This window comes from Pyrus communis, chromosome 16 (genome assembly GCF_963583255.1).
Source record: "Pyrus communis chromosome 16, drPyrComm1.1, whole genome shotgun sequence".
Lineage (NCBI taxonomy): Eukaryota > Viridiplantae > Streptophyta > Magnoliopsida > Rosales > Rosaceae > Pyrus > Pyrus communis.
In genome coordinates this window covers 6,045,106-6,064,804 of record NC_084818.1, presented here as the reverse complement: position 1 = coordinate 6,064,804, position 19,699 = coordinate 6,045,106, and the positions used below count along the sequence as shown (strand labels likewise).

The 19,699-nt window shown below is 39.5% G+C and overlaps 2 protein-coding genes and 1 pseudogene across 2 annotated transcripts; 1 reads left to right on the top strand and 2 right to left on the bottom strand.

Moving 5' to 3' along the window:
* Positions 1 to 672: 672 nt before the first annotated feature.
* LOC137720314 (ARF guanine-nucleotide exchange factor GNOM-like) lies at positions 673 to 6,817 on the bottom strand. The gene is made up of 4 exons (XM_068459367.1): positions 6,741 to 6,817; positions 6,500 to 6,621; positions 5,125 to 5,952; positions 673 to 4,979 (listed from the first exon to the last, which is right to left on the bottom strand). Exons 3-4 carry the CDS (start codon positions 5,857 to 5,859, stop codon positions 1,305 to 1,307), a joined length of 4,410 nt encoding a protein of 1,469 aa, XP_068315468.1. The 5' UTR covers positions 5,860 to 5,952; positions 6,500 to 6,621; positions 6,741 to 6,817; the 3' UTR covers positions 673 to 1,304.
* Positions 6,818 to 7,800: 983 nt separating this feature from the next.
* On the top strand, positions 7,801 to 11,478 carry LOC137719496 (thylakoid lumenal 15 kDa protein 1, chloroplastic-like; annotated as a pseudogene).
* A 998-nt stretch (positions 11,479 to 12,476) lies between these two features.
* Positions 12,477 to 17,097, bottom strand: LOC137720982 (uncharacterized). The gene is made up of 3 exons (XM_068460111.1): positions 15,810 to 17,097; positions 13,144 to 13,686; positions 12,477 to 12,881 (listed from the first exon to the last, which is right to left on the bottom strand). Exons 1-3 carry the CDS (start codon positions 16,659 to 16,661, stop codon positions 12,768 to 12,770), a joined length of 1,509 nt encoding a protein of 502 aa, XP_068316212.1. The 5' UTR covers positions 16,662 to 17,097; the 3' UTR covers positions 12,477 to 12,767.
* Positions 17,098 to 19,699: the final 2,602 nt, after the last annotated feature.

Genomic DNA, 19,699 nt, shown 5'->3' with positions numbered 1-19,699 from the left:
GTGACTAAAAAAGAGAGATGGCATCAATGACTCAAAGCATTTTTTGGAATATTTTTAAAATGACTGAAAGCGCTTCTAATGAAAATATTTTCAACATCAATTCTTAGTAAAAACGTAAGTGAATTTTTAAAAGCATTTGAAGTGCTTTATGGAAAAAACCATCAGTCTTTTCATTAGAAACTAGATCTCTGTTTTCACCCAGCTTAGTTTTAGACTACTCTAAACCTTGATCACATAAAACCTTAGATGGCAAGGATGGCGCAATGTTATGTGCTTCTTCCATGCATTTCAAGTGCTTTTGGACCGTAAGAATATTTTTTCTAAATGTGTTTTCAATCATTTTAAAAGCATTTCCAAACGACAAAAGCTATTAAACCATCAAGTTTTTGCTTCAATTTTTGTAGGTTAAAAAATTGTTTTCTTTCTTGTAGATTGGGTAAAAAACAAATAAAATATTTACTCAAGATTCAAGAAGTCTAAGAGGAATTACGCAAACCAAGTTATGTACAGCAGTGTACTCGCCTTTTACACTCAAGTGTGAATCCATCTCCTCGTAGTTTAAATTAGATTCGAACATCGCTTGATTCTGAAAGGATCAAAAGTTTAATTCAAAATTGATTGCATTAAGGTCCAAAAGTGGATGGAGGGGGAGAATAAGAAGAAGATGAAAGGTTAAATGACAAATATGATGGGGGAAGACCATATTACACCACATGAACCTGTAATCGGATGCTCCTCTTACACATGGCTCAACAATGCATCATCAAATACCAACTTTCGCAACAAAACGTAGGCAATTTGCGATGCAAGAACTCGAAACCATGTCAAACATGGCACGATTAGATGCCGAGTAAAAATACTAGTTAGAAGTAGCAATCTTCTTCTGTACATTGATGAACAAGGCAGTACAAAATACAGAAGGATTCACTAGCAACTGACTAGGAGGCCAAACAAACATGCTACCTTTAGACAAAAAGTAGTATTTATCCGGGGAATACACTGCAACAGAATTATCCGGAGGCGAAGTTAAGGACACTGGTTGAAGGAAGACGAAGATGAGTACAAAGAAACGACCAATCCGCTTGGTTTTTCAAACAACCAGTATGTATATCAGCACCCTCTGTAAATATCCACATCTAGCAGCTCTACAGAAAACAATCAAAGATGTCTTCTGCCAGTTTCTGTAAGATAAAGATTTCATAACAAGATGCCTCCTAAAATAACTATTCAGAATCCGGGATCATGCGTGCTTATTAACATGCACGAACAGGACCGGTTCTACTTGCAAACAACTATACAACATGCTAACCTGCAGTGCCAGAAACTTCTGTCGACGCCATTTCGGTTGGAAGTACATTACCCTTTTCTTCAGAAACTAGACCTCCGTTTTCACCCAGCTTAGTCTCGGACTGTTCTGAACCTTGATCAGGGAAAACCTCAGATTGCAAGGATGGTGCAATGTTATTGACATGTAGCCATGTCAGCTCCCACAAACTATCTCCTCCTAGAGCGCTCCTTTGCACGAGCACTCCCTTTAAATTCATCACAAGCAAGGTATTTTTAAGTAGCTCGGGTAATTGGTCCTGAAGCTTCTCACTTTTTTTCCCTCTAACTTTCACCTTCATATACTTTTCCATTCGACTGAGAACACCCAGCCATAGTTTGCAGAAGGTTGTTAACTGTGATAGGCCAGGAAGTAGCTGTAAGAACACCTTGGACAAGAGCTTCATGGCAAGGATAAGTGTGCCTTCCATGTTGCGGTAGTCCTTTTGGGAGTGTCCCTGTGCAATTTCAAGCAAGTCGTCAAGCATTGTGAAAATCACCACATCAAAGCACTGTAACCACAGAGCATGTGGAAGAGGGATCCCATCTACTCCAGTCAAGCACTTCTGCAACAAAGACAAAGCATGGTTCCTGACATCTTCTCTCTGGTCCAAACAAACTTTTCTTAGTGCCTGAACAAGTCGGAACCACATTTCCCCAATATCCTGAGACATTTTCACCGCTTCATCCTCGTTCACAGCTTGCTTAGCCTCACGGGCCCACCTTGCTAAACAATCAACAGAACCTGCCATAAGATCAAGTGCACAAACAGATCGTTCTGCCTGCCCAACGCGAGATTCTGCAAACTGCCTCGAAGCATCAACACAAAGAGCATAGTTGGTCGGCAACAAGTGGGTTCCTTCTGACATAATGAAGAACAGTGCGTCAAACCCAGACTCAGAAGCTTCAAGGTGCCGGGCTGTGATAGAGAGTAAGGATGTAATTGTGCGCCACCCCCCATGGGATCTGATGTGAGAGGCATTTGCTTTCACAAGGCGACTGACTTCCTGTGTAATTTGCTCACAGTAAGCATCAGCAACCCGAGCATCAAGCTTCAAGACAAGCTGCAGGGACTTCAAGAGATCATCAGCAAGGTTCTCTTTGTAGGGAAGCAGCCGCTGGCAAATCCGAAGAAGTCCAAAAACGGCCTTCTCTACCAGAGCACAAGGCATCACAGTTGACTGAACAATGTTGGATATGTGCTCATACACTCCCTGCCAAAGAAGATCAATCCTATCCCTATTATTTAGGGTAATAGCAATCAGCAACTCCAAACAGAAAACTGCAGTATCCTCGTCCTCAGGAGAGCTATTCCCTTTCTGGGGTCGTCCTGCAGCCCAAATCAGTGCGCGTGCAAGCTGTAAGAGGGATTCAGCCTGCAGAAACTTGCTCTCGGTAAATATGCTGTCAATATGGCACTTTTGAATTGTCTGAAGGGTGCGTTGATGAGCAGCAAGTTGTTGTTCAGTAGGCTGCGATCTTGGCTCCTCTGTCTCAAGAGATAAGAGCTGACTAAACCGACCCATCAATCCAGAGGATCTCCTCGGAGTACCTATGGAAGGTACATGAACAGAAGAGAGAGAATTTGATATAGGCTTCCCAGGCCCTGTGTCAGCTGAAAACTCCGACTCATCGGCTGCATCACTGGCCACACGAGCTGGAAGAAGGCCAAGCTTGTGTAATCTTAAGATGCAGTCCAGAATATTTCTCCAACCTGTGCGAATGTAATCACCATACCTATTGGCAATTGTAAATACAGTCACAGTTGCCATTCTTGCTTTTGTGTCATCACCAAAGGCTAGCACAGGCTCCTCAACAGATGATGGGTTTAAAAGGGTGGTAAACTTACAGAGAGATACAACCAGATCATCCAGGACATCTTCAAGATGATGGCATGCTGATATCTTTGCAACGGCTAAAAATCCATCTATGCAAGTTTGGTAAATCTCTTCATGTTCTGCGTGATCAAATACCACAGAGATAGCAGCAATTGTAGGGCCCGACATTATAGCAAACATATCATGGTCTAGGTAGGCTCTGGAATCAGACATGATAAATGGAGCTTTCTTCTTAGATTTGTGCATTAAATCAATCCACCGGCTTGGGGTCATTTCAGGATAACCAGCACCTTGTTCTGGAGTTGTTCGGATCTCGTTCTTGCATATTGAGTGGTAAAGCTCTGTCAGAAATTCTCGAGGAAGATCACTGCCTCCATTGATGTGCCGATTATTCCGAATGAAATCCTCCTCCGTCATTTTCTTCTTTACCTGAACATTGTGTTGATCTGTATTGAGCATTATGAGTGAATATGACAGCAAAAGCGCAGCATCCTTGTTAGCTAGAATTAGTGGTGATTGCTCATAATATCTCTCTGAGAATGCTTCAAGCACCCTTTGTATCTTTTGTGATTCTCCAGGCAATCGAAACGTCTCCAAAAACAGTCGGAGTGCAGTATCCAAGTTCATATCTGCGAAATCAAAGGTACCGGCAAATTTATGAAGAACCTGAACACAAAACTCATCATGATTTCCCAAGAAATCCCCAACTAGATTCTTGTCCAACCCAGCAGTGTACCTGAAAAAGCAGGCCACGCTTTGTGGATCAAGTTTGTCAGGCAACAGATATGTTCCTTGGAGGAACTCCAGTCCTTTCTTTGGGTCACGGTTAAAATGATCAGCTCCAATCATTAACCTTCTCTTTATGTACTTCCTCCGGCGAACAAATGGAACCCAATTACTAGGATCACTGTAGTTGTCACACTTCACCATCCAGAATGGAGTATACTCTTCAAGATTCACTGGCGTATGTGCAGAAACTGATCCATTCCCCACCCTTTCGGCCATTCCTTGAATAACAGCAATAAGGCCATCCAAAGCAAGAATGTGAATTGAAGACAAAGGGCAATTGACAGGGAATGCACTCTTTGACAACAGATTAGCAAGTTCTTCAAAGACATTGCTGCATGTTATGTCACAATCTAAGTTAGCGTACATCTCCACCATGAAATTTTTCTGCCTGCAGAAGTCAACAAGAACCTCCATAGCAACCTCCTGCTGCTGATAAGAAGCTCCATATTTACTTTGTGCAAGCCTCAAAATCACACAAGAAAAGAAGGCCTCAAGCTGTAGTTTAAGTTCAGTGCGCAAGTGGTGGTATAAATTAAGAACAATGCTGCATACCATTGAAAGAATAAGTGGACTCGTTGACAAACCAAACTGCATAAGATTTCGAAACAATTCATCCTGAACTAAACTCAATAATTTGGGATGATTCTGAATGTGGGATCCACCCAACTCTATAGCTGAATTAATCATAACCAAGGCAAAAAGAGGCACATCTTCATCAAATGTTATGGTATTAGATCTGGGTCCCATTCCCATATGCTCAGAAACATTTAACAAAGAGCACAGAAAGTGAAATATTTCCACCATGCAGGGTACCCCATATGGCTCAGTCATGAGATGCAAATCATATTGAACAGCCTCCTTCTCAGTAGAAACCGTGAGTACACTTTCATCAATCCGAGGTGCTACCAGGCCTGAAGAAGCATTTGAGGCAGGACTTGTGGATAATGGTTGACTATCATACCCAGAACTCACATTGCCATTCTCCAATTGTCTACTCCCAAAAGCATACTCATTATTTAGCCCGGCAATCTGCACAAGAAAAAACCATCACATATTCACAAACAAGTTCTTGACATTGGATGCTTGTGTATCAACTAATAAGTTTACACTACATAATCAACAGATCACATCTAGGCTAAGACCTAATGCATGTAAACTTTGATAGTCACAGTACCTCTTGTTTTCTTGTAGTACTTCCATTTAACAGTGCACGTTCAGTGTCGTGAACATCAGGAAGGTGTGAGAAAATACATCTAACAAGTTCATGCATTGTGTGGCGAGCTATCCGTTGCAACAACTCGCATTTTGTTCCTGCTTGATGAACTATACGAAAACATGTATTCACTATAGTGCAAACATGCTGGTTACTCAACATAACAGATGCTTTACTCTTCATGCAAGCCAGAAGAACCTGTAGTATCTTCATCAGTACCACTTCCTCTGATGCAGGATCGGTGACCTCAAATCGACAACTAGTGATGGCATCAACTAACAAGTTCATGGCATCTTCAACATTTACGGAATTTTGATCAATCACATCAAGTGTTAAGATATTATAAACAGATGACAAAGCAACACCAGTGATTGGTGCACCAGTTTCATCAGATCTAATCACATCCAAAAATGGCTGGAGATACACAACAGGATTAATGGTATGCCACTGATGCTGCCATGAAAAAATTTGCTTGCGCAATGCCTTTAAAGACTGGATTAAAGAGTGTTCCAGCTGATCATCACCGGATATATAACGACTGCCCCATCTTACATTCCTCCTCATAACCGCTAATACAGAACCTATTTCTGAATTGATGATGCATGCCAATGTAGCTTTATTTGAATTGGTTGCCTCACAGTCCTCGGGTTCTTCCTCAATTGCCTTGATCCCAGTTTGCAGCTTTAGACGCCCCATCTCTGAACAATATTCTTTTTAACAGAACCCAAGTTCTAGCTGTATTTACCAGCTTCTATATAGAGAAGGCAAAGAAGCATAGGCAACACATACCTAGTTGAAATTCAACATACCAAGTAAGCTAACTGAAGTATAACAATTAATCGAGAGGCATAATTCAAGACAATCGTAATCATATCATATGCAGACATTTAGACTACCATAACCACTCCCACTAATTTTCAACAACCATAACTTCCCGTCTCGCTCTATAATTTAAATGTCTTTACAAGTACACACACCATCTAAACACACTAGAAATAACGCAAAAAACCTACACTACCTTCACTAATAAAAATGTAGGTTAAACTTCATACATAAATTCCAACTTAAAACCTAAAACTTTCACGCAACGGAGAATTACGCATTCAATTTCCATTCGAAAACTAAAGATTTGATTCTAAACAACTTAAAACCTAAAACAACACTAAACAGCTCGCCCCAAGAAAAAGTGAACCAAAATTGGCTCTGTTTGGTTCCATTGATCTCGACATTGGCCCTTCAAATGCCGAATCCGAACTTCGGACGCCAAATGTGCTCCGAGCATCTGGTTTGGCCGAGACTAACAATTCAAATTCCAAATTTTCGTTTGGCTACTTACCAAGCAGTCCTGCTTTCAACCTCGCCTGCGATCGCAAGCCTGACACCTCCCAAATCCGGTTCCTTCCTCTCCCCCTCCGGTTCAAGCCCAACTGCAAGCTTCGGGTTCAACCGCTCCGTTTTCTGGTAACAGATCCAGTGGACCGTGCGATCCATTAATATCAGAATAATAAAAAATAAAAAAATTGCAAATGCGAAGCAGATTCCATGCGAGTGAAGTTATGTGAGAGAGAAGAATTTACCTTGCTTGGAAAAATGGAAGAGCGAGGAATCCGACCAAGGATCTATGGGAAGAAAAAAATGAAATGAAGAAGAAGAAAGTATACTGGCAGTAAACAAGGATCTTTGTGTTTTAATAATAATAATAATATCTTGGTGTCAATTAGCATTGACCTTTTGACCAGAACAGTAAGAGAGATATTAAGATCAATTCTCGTTAAATTATTGTAAATATATATCTTGATAATACATATCACTATTTATTATTATGTTTTATTTAACACATTGATATCAATCACAAGCTGGTGGCCTAGTGATAAAAGATGAATTGTGAGACTTCCTTCAAACTAAAAACCCGAGGTCTTATGTTTGAAACCCGCTACTTGTGTGGAAGTCAGACATATGGCCAGAGAGAGGCTGAAATGCCTATGTGAGTATTCTCAATCCCCAAAAATGATGGATAATCGTGACTTATCATCAATTATCCTATTTTTAAAAGAAAGAGACACAATGATATCAACCTTTAATATAATATAAGATTGGTACTTTGTTACTTTGGTGGAATAGCATATGCAATATTGACGTTATACGTGGTTAAAAATAGTTAACATTCTTAGGTTGATGAGTTTCACTTCATGAGATTATAAGTATGAGGTTTTATTTGGCTTCTTTTTTCGTATAGTTTAAACTAAATCGCATTGCACCGCTTAACGTAAATTGATTAAGTTGTAATTTTGCAATATTAAAATTGTTCCAAACATAACCACACTCATCATACAACTAAGACAAAATGCGTGTTATCACAAAATTTGCTTACTCGAAGTTATAGAAAAACTGAATATAAATGGATATCTTTAACAAACATACAAATAAGAATTATTATTACAATATGATATTCATCTTTACTTATTAGTACAATGTTTTACATTCAACGTACCTAATTGGCAAGTCGATACCTAATAACTCAATCATTGTGTGCTTTAGTCCGAGTCCAATGTCGTTGTATATTAATAGATAAAAACTATATTTCAAAATTCAAATCGTAGGATTTGGGGATCTCACTCATAGGTGTGAGCATGTTTACAGAAACGCGGCCTCGTATATCCAAATTCAGATCTCACCGTTATCCGCTGACACAAAAGCGAACGAATAAAAATTCCGACTGAAAATTCGCAAATGGCGCTTCTCAACGTCTCCACGTGCTCTTCCAAGCTCCCGCCAAAACCCTCCCTCTCTCCCCAACAAACCTCACCCTTCCCGCCAACACCTCCATCTCTCCGCCGGCTATCCTGCGCCCCAGGTACACTGAGCACCTTGTCTCCTCCTTCCGTCCGCCCTTCGTCCCCTTTCTCTTATTCATTTCAGCATATTGCGCACTGCGCACACCTCGCGTACGTTAGCCAATTCGCTCTAATGATTTCTCACTTTTCAAATTTCTTTCGCAGGTAGTAAACAATCGCCTCAAAGCTTCTGGAAGCTCTCATTGTCGCTGGGAGAGTCCGTTTGCAAGGCAAGCCTGATCGCTCTGCTCTCCGCTTCTGTGTTCGTAGCCGATCCTGCGCTCGCCTTTAAGGTAAAGCTGTTGTGCATTGGCCCGGTTAGTGCGGAAACAAGATTCAGATTACCTCACTAAGATATAGACCCAACAGAATAAAATACAAGAAATAAAGACATCAAAAAATTTACGAGGTTCAGCAAAAATCTGCGTACATTCGGAAAAATATTACTCTTCACTGTGTGAATAACAGTATAAGTTACACATGAGTTAAATCGATATAACTCAATCTAAAATCGCTTGTACATCCACTCACAGAATTTTTCCTAGAACCTTACTCAACCCCTAAGAGTTCTTTCACTAGAATACTTTTCACCTAACTCTCTTGATTTTCTCTCACCCGTGCCCATGGTAGAGCCAAATGCTCTCACCATCTCTTTGGATGCTTTCCTGATGCAAGCCTTCTCCCTCGGCAAGCATATCCCAATGCAAGACTACTGCCTTCGCTTATAGGCATACACCAGCAATTATGCCAACCACCAAGACCAAAAAGTCTTGAGTTCACATGGCATATATTCAACACTCATCGGCGTACCTGATTTGAAGTTTCATCGTAAAACCAATTGACAATACAGAGAGTAACCCAAAATCATATAAACACATGGCGGCAAACTTTGTCCCTTACTGATATGGGACAACTCTCAACACAGCTCCGCACGTGTAGCGGATTTTCAAGCCTACACATGGACAACAACTGGGTAACGTGGAGTGCGTGTGGCCAATTGGCTTCACACTAGAACAACCCGCTCTGATACCATGATGAAATTGAGGTCAATTTTACTATAAAACCAATTGACAATATGGGAAGTAACCCAAGAACATATAAACACATAACAAACCTTGTCCCTTACCGACGTGAGACAACTCTCAACAGTACCTAGCCAATATATAGAGTGCAACCCTTTTCTTCATCTGCCATTTAATGCATATAAAAGAAAGAATGCTCAATTGCATGCAATCCCACAAAGTCAAGACCTGCTCCTGCTTCCAACGTTGCTTGTGGCTGTCACAATGTCTTCCCTTGAACGAAGACTTCCATGCCACAACCGAAAGCAAAACACAAAGTCACAAATGGCTGCTGCCATTTCCTTGTAGCATTCACAAAGTTACACTTACAAAATTGTTGCCAACTCATAAATATATGAGCCAAACACAACAAAAGCTTCAATCCTGAATGCCAGTATTCTGTTTGGTTCCCGAGAAAGTGACGGGAAATAAATCAATGTGCTTAAATATCGTCTCGTTGTTGATGAAAGCGTGGAGGTCCGTACGGTTCGGAGGTGACTAGGGGCCAGGACCTCACTGGCAAGGGCTTTAGCGGCAAGACCTTGATCAAGCAAGACTTCAAAACGGTCCAAAATCAATCGATTTTGTGAAATGCTGAGTGTTTGATGTTTATTGCAATCGAAGATTTTGAATTTTTGTGTGTTGATTTTGTTGCAGTCGATATTGAGGCAAGCGAATTTCAAAGGCGCCAAGTTATTAGGTGCTAGCTTCTTTGATGCTAATTTAACAGGTACATTTGTTTTCAATAATTTATTATCACAAATGCTGTAATCTTCGATTGACGTTGGTACGTGTTGCAAATGTTTAGGAAGGACAAGGAAGAAGGAATGTTTCATATATGCATTGGCTCGAATTACAGATTTTTATGTATCTGATACGCAGAAAAAGAACGCGGTTTATTCGTTGTTTTATTTACTCTGATATTGTTTCTCCTGGGGCTGATCTTTCTGATGCAGATCTAAGAGCTGTGGACTTTTCCTTGGCCAATGTGACAAAGGTGAAGTTTGATGGAACATTTAATTTACATTCTGATTAATAAGAATCCTAATTTAGATGCTCCGCTGTCAGTTTCGTTGGTAAATGGTGAAAATTGCAGATAGAGGGATAGACTGGAATTTTCAGTAACATACTAATATGTGTGGACAGTGTGTCCGAAGCTCCCATTTCCGGGACTTATGGGACACCTACCACGCCTTGAGCAAATTTTCAGTTGGAAACTCCTGCGGTGTTGTCCTTTTTGATGATATTATGGAAGAAGTTTCATGCTTGTTCGGGTTTTTTTAGATCAGGCTCTGGTTTACTTATGACACGAGTATCCATGTTCTATGTAAATGCTGAACATGACTAGGGGACCTCTAAATCCTTGCCCTTCAAGCTAGCAGGTTCACCATTCTTCGTTAATCCGTGGTCACTTAGTGCCATGATACTTATTGTTGTTTTGGAGAAGCGCTGAGAATGTAATTGGTAGATCTTTCTGATCAAGTTAACAGAAGTAACTTGAGGTATAATTTGTACAAAATAGCTAAACATGTCAGTCTATGTGACAAGGCTAAACTTCAGATTCATTAATGGAAACTGCTTTTCTCTACCAGTTCAGCCAAACCTTATAATGATCAAGATTTCCCATTTATGAAAGTTTTGTTAGTTTTCACCCCCGAGTGTAGTTGCTTCCTCGTCCCTTGGCCCCAAAGTTCAAATGTTCAAGGAAAAAAAGTGAAGAAATTTGTATCCTAATGTTCTAAGTTCTAACTTCTCACTCACACATGTACCACTTCTGCAGGCAAATCTGAGCAACGCTAACTTGGAAGGTGCAGTTGCCACAGGCAACACATTTTTCAAAGGGTGAAATAAATGTCACGGGTGCAGGTATGTAGAAATTTGGTTAATCCTAACATTGTTAATAGCTTGACTTAACACTTTCCACTAGGGGATTTCATCTCTAGGTTTACCATTTACTCCAATCTGTGAGAGCTAATTGCAATACTACAGTGAAAAATAGACAGTTAAAAAAAAGATAAGCTTTTCTTCTCGGTGTAATATATAGTTCTCTCTCTAGTCTCCACAGTAGCTTCAGTTTTCTTCGGCTAGTTTCTGCAGAAAATAAAAGGTAGTGGAATGTTTCGTTTTCCTTGGGGCGAACCAAGCATAGAGTTAATATTTTATAGGCGGTGTTACTTACAATCCAGTGAACTGAATCAATTTTGCATAATTTGCCTTCTTTGTCGACAGACTTCACAGATGTTCCTTTGGGAGAAAGATCAACGTGAATATTTTTGCAAAGTTGCCGGTAAGAATAAAAGATACTTTATATCTATGCATTTATCTTCACAAATCTGCTCCATTTTACAAGCAGCTGTTGTGTTAACAGGGTGAATCCGACAACTGGAAATCCAATACGCGAAACCTTGCTCTGCAATTAATAGATGTATACATGAGCACACACAACTATTTTATGGTATGTAAGTAATTGTCCCTTCCATTTTTTCAGATGTATACATGAGCGCACACAACTATTTCCAGGCAGGTACAATCTAAAATAAACACTTGTATCGTTTCTTTTTCTGTACCTTTTACCTGGTATTGCCTATTACGTTCACTGAAATTTCGGTTGTGTGTTAATGACCATTGTCGGAGGCTTAGGTGATCAGTCCGCTGAACTCTTATATGTTCATTGTTTCTCCAGACTCCATGGACAAGCAGACCATTATTGGCCTCAGCTTTCACCAGGTATTACGTCTTAATTTATCGCTTAATTTGTTCAGTGAGATCATCATATTATGCTTTTGCGTCTTAACTCATCGCTTTTATCCAAATAGATTAGCTCCACTGAGAGATTAGCAAATAGCAAACCACATTAAACATGTTAACCCAATCTGCTTAGTGTAGTGATGATATTCAACTGATCCACAACGTTTGATCAATTCCAGTCTGTTTTGCTTTGAATATATTAATTCCCCATTAGTACTTAATCAACCTCCTATCATTACAAATTGTAAACTTTCCCTCGGTCATAATAGCTCCACTGCCTTTTTACCTTTCCCTTTCCCTCCTTTTTTGGTTGCTTTGTCCGTAGACCTTTCAAAACCACCAAATATGCTTTCAACCTTTCCTTTTCAAATTTTTCTTTATTTTTCACCCTTCGAGTAGACAAATGCAATGAGTTTTGGAGTGGATGGGAAAGTTGTGGATTTATCGTACCCTTCTTCATTTGCTAGTGCGGCTGCTTTCAGGCCATTTGGTGTGTATCGCTACAATTGGTCAAGTTGCAAGTGCAATTTTAACTCTTGTTGATATGAGCCTAGTGCTTCCTCTACCACCACTGAAACTAAAAAGCCACCCCCATCAAACTTTGAAAAATTGACACATCACTCACATGTATAAGGAAAGAGAAAAATGACACGAAGTCGTCGACTAATTATTGTGCAAATTATGAGTCCGTTGGATATATCAGATACGTCGTTCATCATTTGTTAAGCACAAGTAGACTAAGTATATCAAGTGACTACATTTTATTAGTATGCAATAATTTTGCGTTATATGTGTGTGAACTAATCTAAGCCATCGTATTATTGCTTGAGTAGTTACATAAGTGGACCGGCTGAATGGATCTATATGAGTAGTACGCTAATAAGGACCCCCTGGGGGGGGGGGGGGGGGCAAACCAAAAAAGTGGCCTCTATAGTGCAGCATTGCATAATTTCCTAAACATCTACATAGTAATTGACTCCTTGGGTTTGCATGGCCTAATCCTAAGCCCCATGCCTCCATTCTTTATGCTTCCTCGGTTCTTAATCTCACAGCACTGTCTTCGTGGAGCCTCTTCCTACAAAAAATACAACCTTTAATTAGGCCACTAAATTAAGCTCAAAAGACATGCACTAATCCAATGTGCTATACGATTAGGCCAGTATTATAAGCTAATCATATCGTACTAAAACGTATTATACGTATACGTAATTGATTTATGATACTGTCACAACGACGTCCTAATGCAAAGAAGCTTTCCTTGTGTAACACTCAACACATACGTAGGACCCATATGTATGAAAAAGGAATACTCATTTGTGAAAAGAGTTAGGGTTTACCTTTGTCCAATAGTGAGGGTCCATCTTCTCTGAGGAGACTACAATCCTCTGCACTGCCATTGCATGGGCATACTCTTTTTTCTTACATTGGTTCCCCTCATTGGCCATAAACCTCTTGTAAATAGTCACAATCCCACTCTTGCCGACAACAACCTGCTCCAAGAAGTAAATGATGGGCTGCTGACACGGGTCGGAACTCACGGGTCGGGTATTGAACGTGAAAGGTCCATTACTCCAGCTCCTCCACGTCTTGAACGTCTGCAACGGCATCTGAAGATCCATAGCTCCGATCAATGACGGGTAAAGCTGAATGGTATAGCCCCATGAAACGGACATTGACCATTTACGCCGGTGATCGTAGCAAAAGCTCTGTTGTAGGATCCGGCCCGGGTCGACCCGGTATGCACGAAGAAGGGATTTGAGTGAGTCTAAATGGGTCTGGTCTGGGAACATGGGTTTCATGGAGTCCAGATGGTGAAGTGACACAAGTGGTGCCAATGGGTGCGCTGCTAAGACACCATAGGGGTCCCCTCTGATATCGTACTGAAAAATTACAAAATACCAAACGGGTCACATTCATATTCTATAGTCAACAAAAAAATCCAGTAAGATTTTTTACTGACAAAATATTGACGGAACAATGTATTGTGACCGAGTATTACTAGACCAAATAACCGGACTTCAGAATAGATTATGCGTCCCATACAAGATGGGTTTCTTAAAACCTAACAACCTCAATTTCGACCATAAAATTATGCTGGTGAAAGCTACTACAGCCTTATCAAAGACTCACCCACCAACCATCTTGCGTAAATGGTTGGAGGAATTTAAATGGTGCGAGATCATGCCCATGATCTATGGACGAAGGATTTTTGAGTCAAACTTGGTAACGTGAGTAGTACGCAAGGACAAAGATGACCCGTTATTTTCACCGGAGCCACCAAAGAAACCTCCAAAACATTTTCACAGTCAGTATCACATGTACGAACGATTAACTTCTTGTTACGGTCAGTGTCTTACGAGATAAACTTACACATATCAAATATACGATTATCTCTATTTCAAACCTACATAAATTTTTTACTTTTTTCACGTGCTAATGCATAAACGATAATACAAGTGGTACATCATATGTTTTAATAGGAATGGTGGGAAATTTTATTTTTCAAGTTATTAACATTTTAGCACACATATTCCTTCATTTGTTTAATAACACGTAATGTACCATTTCGTATATCAATCACATTGAAAAATCTATAACCCTAGTGCGATGGTACGAGACTGGTATAAGATATCGGTGTATAAAACTACGAAATTTCCTCAATCTGGCACACTTTACACCTGGCAGGTGGGAGCATAGCTACCAAACTTTTTCCAATAGCATGGCGCCATAAACGCCACAAAACAGGTGTGGTAAACGGTACATATTCCAAGTCTATCAAAGGCAACTGCTTGCTTAAAGACAGAGGAGAGAGATTTAGGCCACCAACGCTAATCTTTGTCACAATCAATTAAAAGAATATTCATTAAAGTAAATTCTGTGAAGAAAAAAAAAAAGCAAATTCAAGGACACGTATTCAACTTTTTGCTATGAGACACGACAATCCAAACACATGCATGCAGCTTTTTAAAATCGTCCGGATCTCTTTCGTCAAGGAGATTTGGAGATTTAATCATGTAATTCAGACTTTTAAAATTTCATCTAACGATTTACATGTATTGACGTCAAAGAGATTTGGAGATTTAATCATGTGATTCAGACCTTTAAAATTTCATCTAACGATTTACATGTACTGACCTTTTAAAAATTATAATAATTTTTTATTGTTGAATAAAATTTTAAAAATCCAAATCATTTGATGAAAAGATCTCTTCCCTTTAAAATCAAATATTATTCATACAGAGTAACTATAAAACCTACCAACAGTAACATCGCATTGCAGGCATGCTTTGCCACGTGTCATGATAATAATATTATACTTTAGGACCTTAAAATAAACAAGGACCTTAAAGTAAACAATAATATAGTTTAGGACCTTAATATAAACAATGATATAGTTTAGGAACAATAAGAAAATTTACACCATTCTAAACCTAGTACGTTTTGTCACATTTGTATAAGAATAAGATTACTAAATTTGTTTTCAGTTTCGAGTCAACCGTGTCTAGTACGATTTTTTATACGAATAAGCTATATGAAGATATAAATAAATTAAAATCAGGCGTAAGTCGTGACGTTTACTAACAATAAATTTTTCTGCGTTTTTGTTGTTAATTTTTTACGTAGGGTTTTAGTCTTTCTAAATACAAAGAGAATTATTGCTTCACCAATAAAAATCAGCTTTAATCATTTCAAATTTTCCGAAAATTTTGACTCTTGAGTCAATTAATTCAAACCATTTTTGTATTATGATTGACGAGGTTAGGTGGCAGCTCACCATTTGGTCCTCCAACACAAATTTCAAAACCCCTTCCTCTACTCCACACACGTGGCGCGAACCCAATGACCCGCCCACATTTGCCGTTAAAAATGCGTCACGAACAAAACCAAAAACTGTTGACCCACCACCTCCGTATTCCGCCACCCTTTCCCCTAGCTGCTAAGTAAAACAACCAAACGCCGCTACGTGTAACCAAAAAACAAAGCAAGAAAAGTATCGACGTACCTGGTGGAACCCACCGTGTTTAGTGAGCGGTACACCCATCTCGCTGACGCAGGCCCACACCCGCTGATCGGAACCGTAGAAATTGTAGTACCTCTCCAGACAGCCGTCCATCATTTCGACCAGCCGCGCCGCGAGCGGGTAGCTGATCGCGAACCCGCCGCCGCCAAACGCCATGTCGTACGCGTGCATCTCGTCCTGCTCCACGCTCTCCGAGTTCCCGCCAATGTAGTACATCCGGTCATGGTCGTACCTCGCCAGCACCGAAACCAGGTTCTCGGTGAAAAACACCGTGTCGTCGTCCCCCATCACGAACCACCGCACGTTGGGCAGCCCGACTTTAAAGCTCTCGTACACAATCCGCGCGATACGAACTGCCGATTGCGAACTCGAGTACCTGAAGCGGGTCCAGTCCTCCGACACTCGGTACGGAATCGAACCGGAGAAGTCCGTTTCTTTTTCAGGTTTCGCGTCCAGCCATACGAAACCGCGGGTTGTGTTGGGGTCCCACCAGAGTTCCCCTGACCGGCTCCGGTCGTGCCAAGTGGTGAGGGAGGCGCCGATGCCGAAGAGAATGTGGGAGATGCTGGTGGGTTCTGGTTTGGGTCCGGGTTCTGGTTGGGGTCCGGGTCCAGGAGCCACCAAGTCGGTTCGGGTCGGGGCGAAGTCCGGCACGGGTAACCAGTGTGATTTGGTGTAGAAGGCGGAGAAGAGCGCGAGTGAAATCGACGCCAGGAGGCATAGGAGGAGGCCCATGCGCAAGCAGAGGGCCAAGTAGTAGCCGGTTTTTTCTGGGAATGCGAACAAGTTGGAAGCTTTGAGCTTGTCCAGCCCAGTCGGACTCGTTTTCTGCATTTTTTTTCTCACTTTTACCCAAAACCCCCTGCACAAGTTCTAATTTCGACTCCGGACGTCCCCGGGGAATTGGGTATTTATGAAATTGCCCCGAACGAACTGCAGAAAAATCTCTCATGTACGCCCAAACCTAGAAATTCTCCGGTATCAGAGAGCTTCTGGTTGAGAGGAGATGAAAGGGTCAGGGTAGGAGGAGAAGTGGGAATGATCGGCACAATGATAAGGCGTAAGAAAAAATAGTAAGAACAACAGGGTTTTGGAGAGAGAAAGTATGGGGAAATGGTTGTGGCCTTGTGGGACGAAGAAAGAAGAAAATATATGGAGGAGGAGTGAGAAAGCTGGCTTTTACTGTTTACAGTTTTACAGAGATGGGATAACTGGGCGTGGTTAATTTCTGCTGGCAGAGGTAACTATTTGCACGCAATTTTAGAGGTGTCGTTCGTTTGCCTTCGAATTTTTTGATATGTGTAAATATTGTAAATATGGAAAATATTAGATGCGGAGGGAAAATATATAGAAATATGTACAGTATATATATTCCGCTTTAGATATTTTATTTTGTTTTTAGGAAGGATAATCAATTCGGATTTCATAAGATTTAAAAAGATTTTGTTAAGTGATAGATTTCAAATGATTGTAGAATCCTTACAACTTTCAAATGGATTTTCAAGCATTTATGGATTTTGATTAATATTTGAATGGGTTTTGAGAAATTTCTTGTCATTTAAAGAATTATTTTTTAAATAAAAAATAAAGATTAAAAAATAAATAAATAAACTTGAAAAAAAAAATTTAAGAACTTTACCCAGTTCTCCCTATCCTCCATGTCTTCCCAATGCGCAATTCTCCCTGACGAATTCCACCCATTAATTTAAAATACCTTGCCATCCAATGTAAAATGCCCATTCTCCCAATCCTTCATGTTTTCCGGATGCCAAGTTCTCCTAACCCTTAATTTAAAATGCCTAGTTCTACCAATACTGTAAATACGTTCACTCCTATGTAAATAGGAAAACAATCTTAGTATTAGCAATGAATGCGTAGATTACCTCGTCAGGGAGGGATGCAGTGGATAATTAGCTTGATTTACCTTTGCGTGTTATACACCTCCAAAAAGAGAGAAAGAATCTTGGTTGCAGAGTGGAGAAAGAAAGAAAGCTTGATTGCAGAGTGGAAATTATTACCCTATCCATTGAAATTATTTGATTTGCCTTTGTCCATTTCATTGAAAAAGAGAGAAAGAATCTCGGTTGCATAGTGGATAATTAGCAGGTAAGATCAAATATTTTCAATGAAATGGGAAGAGAGTAAGAAAGAAAGTTCGGTTGTAGAGGGTGTATTCAATTGAGAATTTAAGAGACTTTACTGAATTTATAAATCCATGGATTTTTATGAAGTTTAATTGATTTTTAGAGATTCCATATAAAATTTTGATCCAATTCCCTCCAAATCTCGTGGGGAGAGGTGAGATTTGTGGATGCTAAAATACACTACGAAATCTCTTCAATTCCCTCTAATTCCTCAATTTTCTCAAATTCTTTAAAATCAATTTCTAATTTAATACATCTGCAATGTTATAAACTTATTTAAAATCATACTTGAATACATCCGGATTTCTAAGGATTTAAATAAACTATCTTAAAATTCTAATTGAATACACCTTGAATTTCAGAGAATCACTTAAAATCTTGATTGAATACGCCTAGATTCATTAAAAGAATTAAAATTCTTCAAAATCCCAATTGAATACACCCCCATAGAGTGGTGAGAGAGAGAGAGAAAAAAAATCAAAGGGGGTTAGAAAGAAATCCTGGGCGTAGATGTAGGATTCTTTATAGTCTTTTTCAAGCTTACCATTTCTTCTCAAATCCTACAAAATCACTCATTCAATGAAATCCTTCAAAATTCATAAAAAATTTAATACATATAGATTTGCATATACTCAATAAAAATCCTTTAAAATCCTACTTGACTACATCAGGATTCTAAAATCCTTTAAAATCCTTTAGTTGACTACATCTGTATTTGAATGGACTCTCTTAAATTCTTTTGAAATCCTAGTTGACTACACCTAGATTCTAAAGTCTTTTAAAATCCTTTAAAATCTATCTAAATCCTTATTTGACTACACCCCCTTGTCCTGTTCTTAGGGTTTGTAATTAATTGGTAAATAAGTTTGTACTTTAGCAATTTGTCGAGGGAATTGTGGTTCCTATTTCAAAGAAATCGTCATGCATTATTTCATGACGATTTTTTATAGTTGCGAGTTAAAACTGCAAATTTAACATAATAACATGAGTCAGCGAAAATAAAAAGTTACGTAGAATAAGCAACCGGCATTCATGGACATGGACATTCTTTTGAGAGAAAATACAGCATATGACATACATTTTGACTTTTAAATGTTAAGAGTCAATTTCTTGGTTTAAACATTATTACTATCAAGCGGCCGAGATCCGCATGATACTTTGAAGTTTTAACCATCATTAGTCATTACTCATGTGGGTCACTTATCAAGCATTTTGAGCACACATGAATCAAATTCGTTTTATGCACCATTGGAATCACCCATTAGTTAGTGACTAAGCCTCAATATTGTCGCTTTTGATGGAAGTTATTTATGTTCGCATGTTTGTGAACGACTCCAAAAAAACGTAAAATGAATCTCGGTGTAGCAATAAACGTTGAACGACTTAAGTTATGAGTTTGGTATCAATCCTGTGAAATTTCATAGGTCCATGCATTGTCCATTATCAATATCACTGATAATTTAACCACCTATTATTTAGTATCGAGTTTTATCGTAAAAAACCTTGGTAGTATTAGGTGTGAAAACTTTAAATATTAATTGTATAAAATTTTATCATATAACCGATGTGGATCGTATTCTCCAACATGCCCCCTTTGCCCTCACGAGTGACCCTTCATAGGGTCGCAAGGGAAACCAATTCCCACATCAGAAGCTAGTTAAGTCATTATACCAGAGCTAACACAACTTTTTGAGAGCCTGATCATCATTCAAGTACTAGGGGCAAAGC

Bases quoted from the DNA above. Each gene is read 5' to 3' on its own strand.
- LOC137720314 (XM_068459367.1), bottom strand. From the start codon at position 5,859: ATGGGGCGTCTAAAGCTGCAAACTGGGATCAAGGCAATTGAGGAAGAA. The intron at 4,980-5,124 runs GTACTGTGACTA...TTTCTTGTGCAG, and splicing joins GTACTACAAGAAAACAAGAG to ATTGCCGGGCTAAATAATGA.
- LOC137720982 (XM_068460111.1), bottom strand. From the start codon at position 16,661: ATGCAGAAAACGAGTCCGACTGGGCTGGACAAGCTCAAAGCTTCCAAC. The intron at 13,687-15,809 runs GTACGTCGATAC...GTAATTTTTCAG, and splicing joins AACACGGTGGGTTCCACCAG to TACGATATCAGAGGGGACCC. The intron at 12,882-13,143 runs GTAAACCCTAAC...TATTTTTTGTAG, and splicing joins ACCCTCACTATTGGACAAAG to GAAGAGGCTCCACGAAGACA.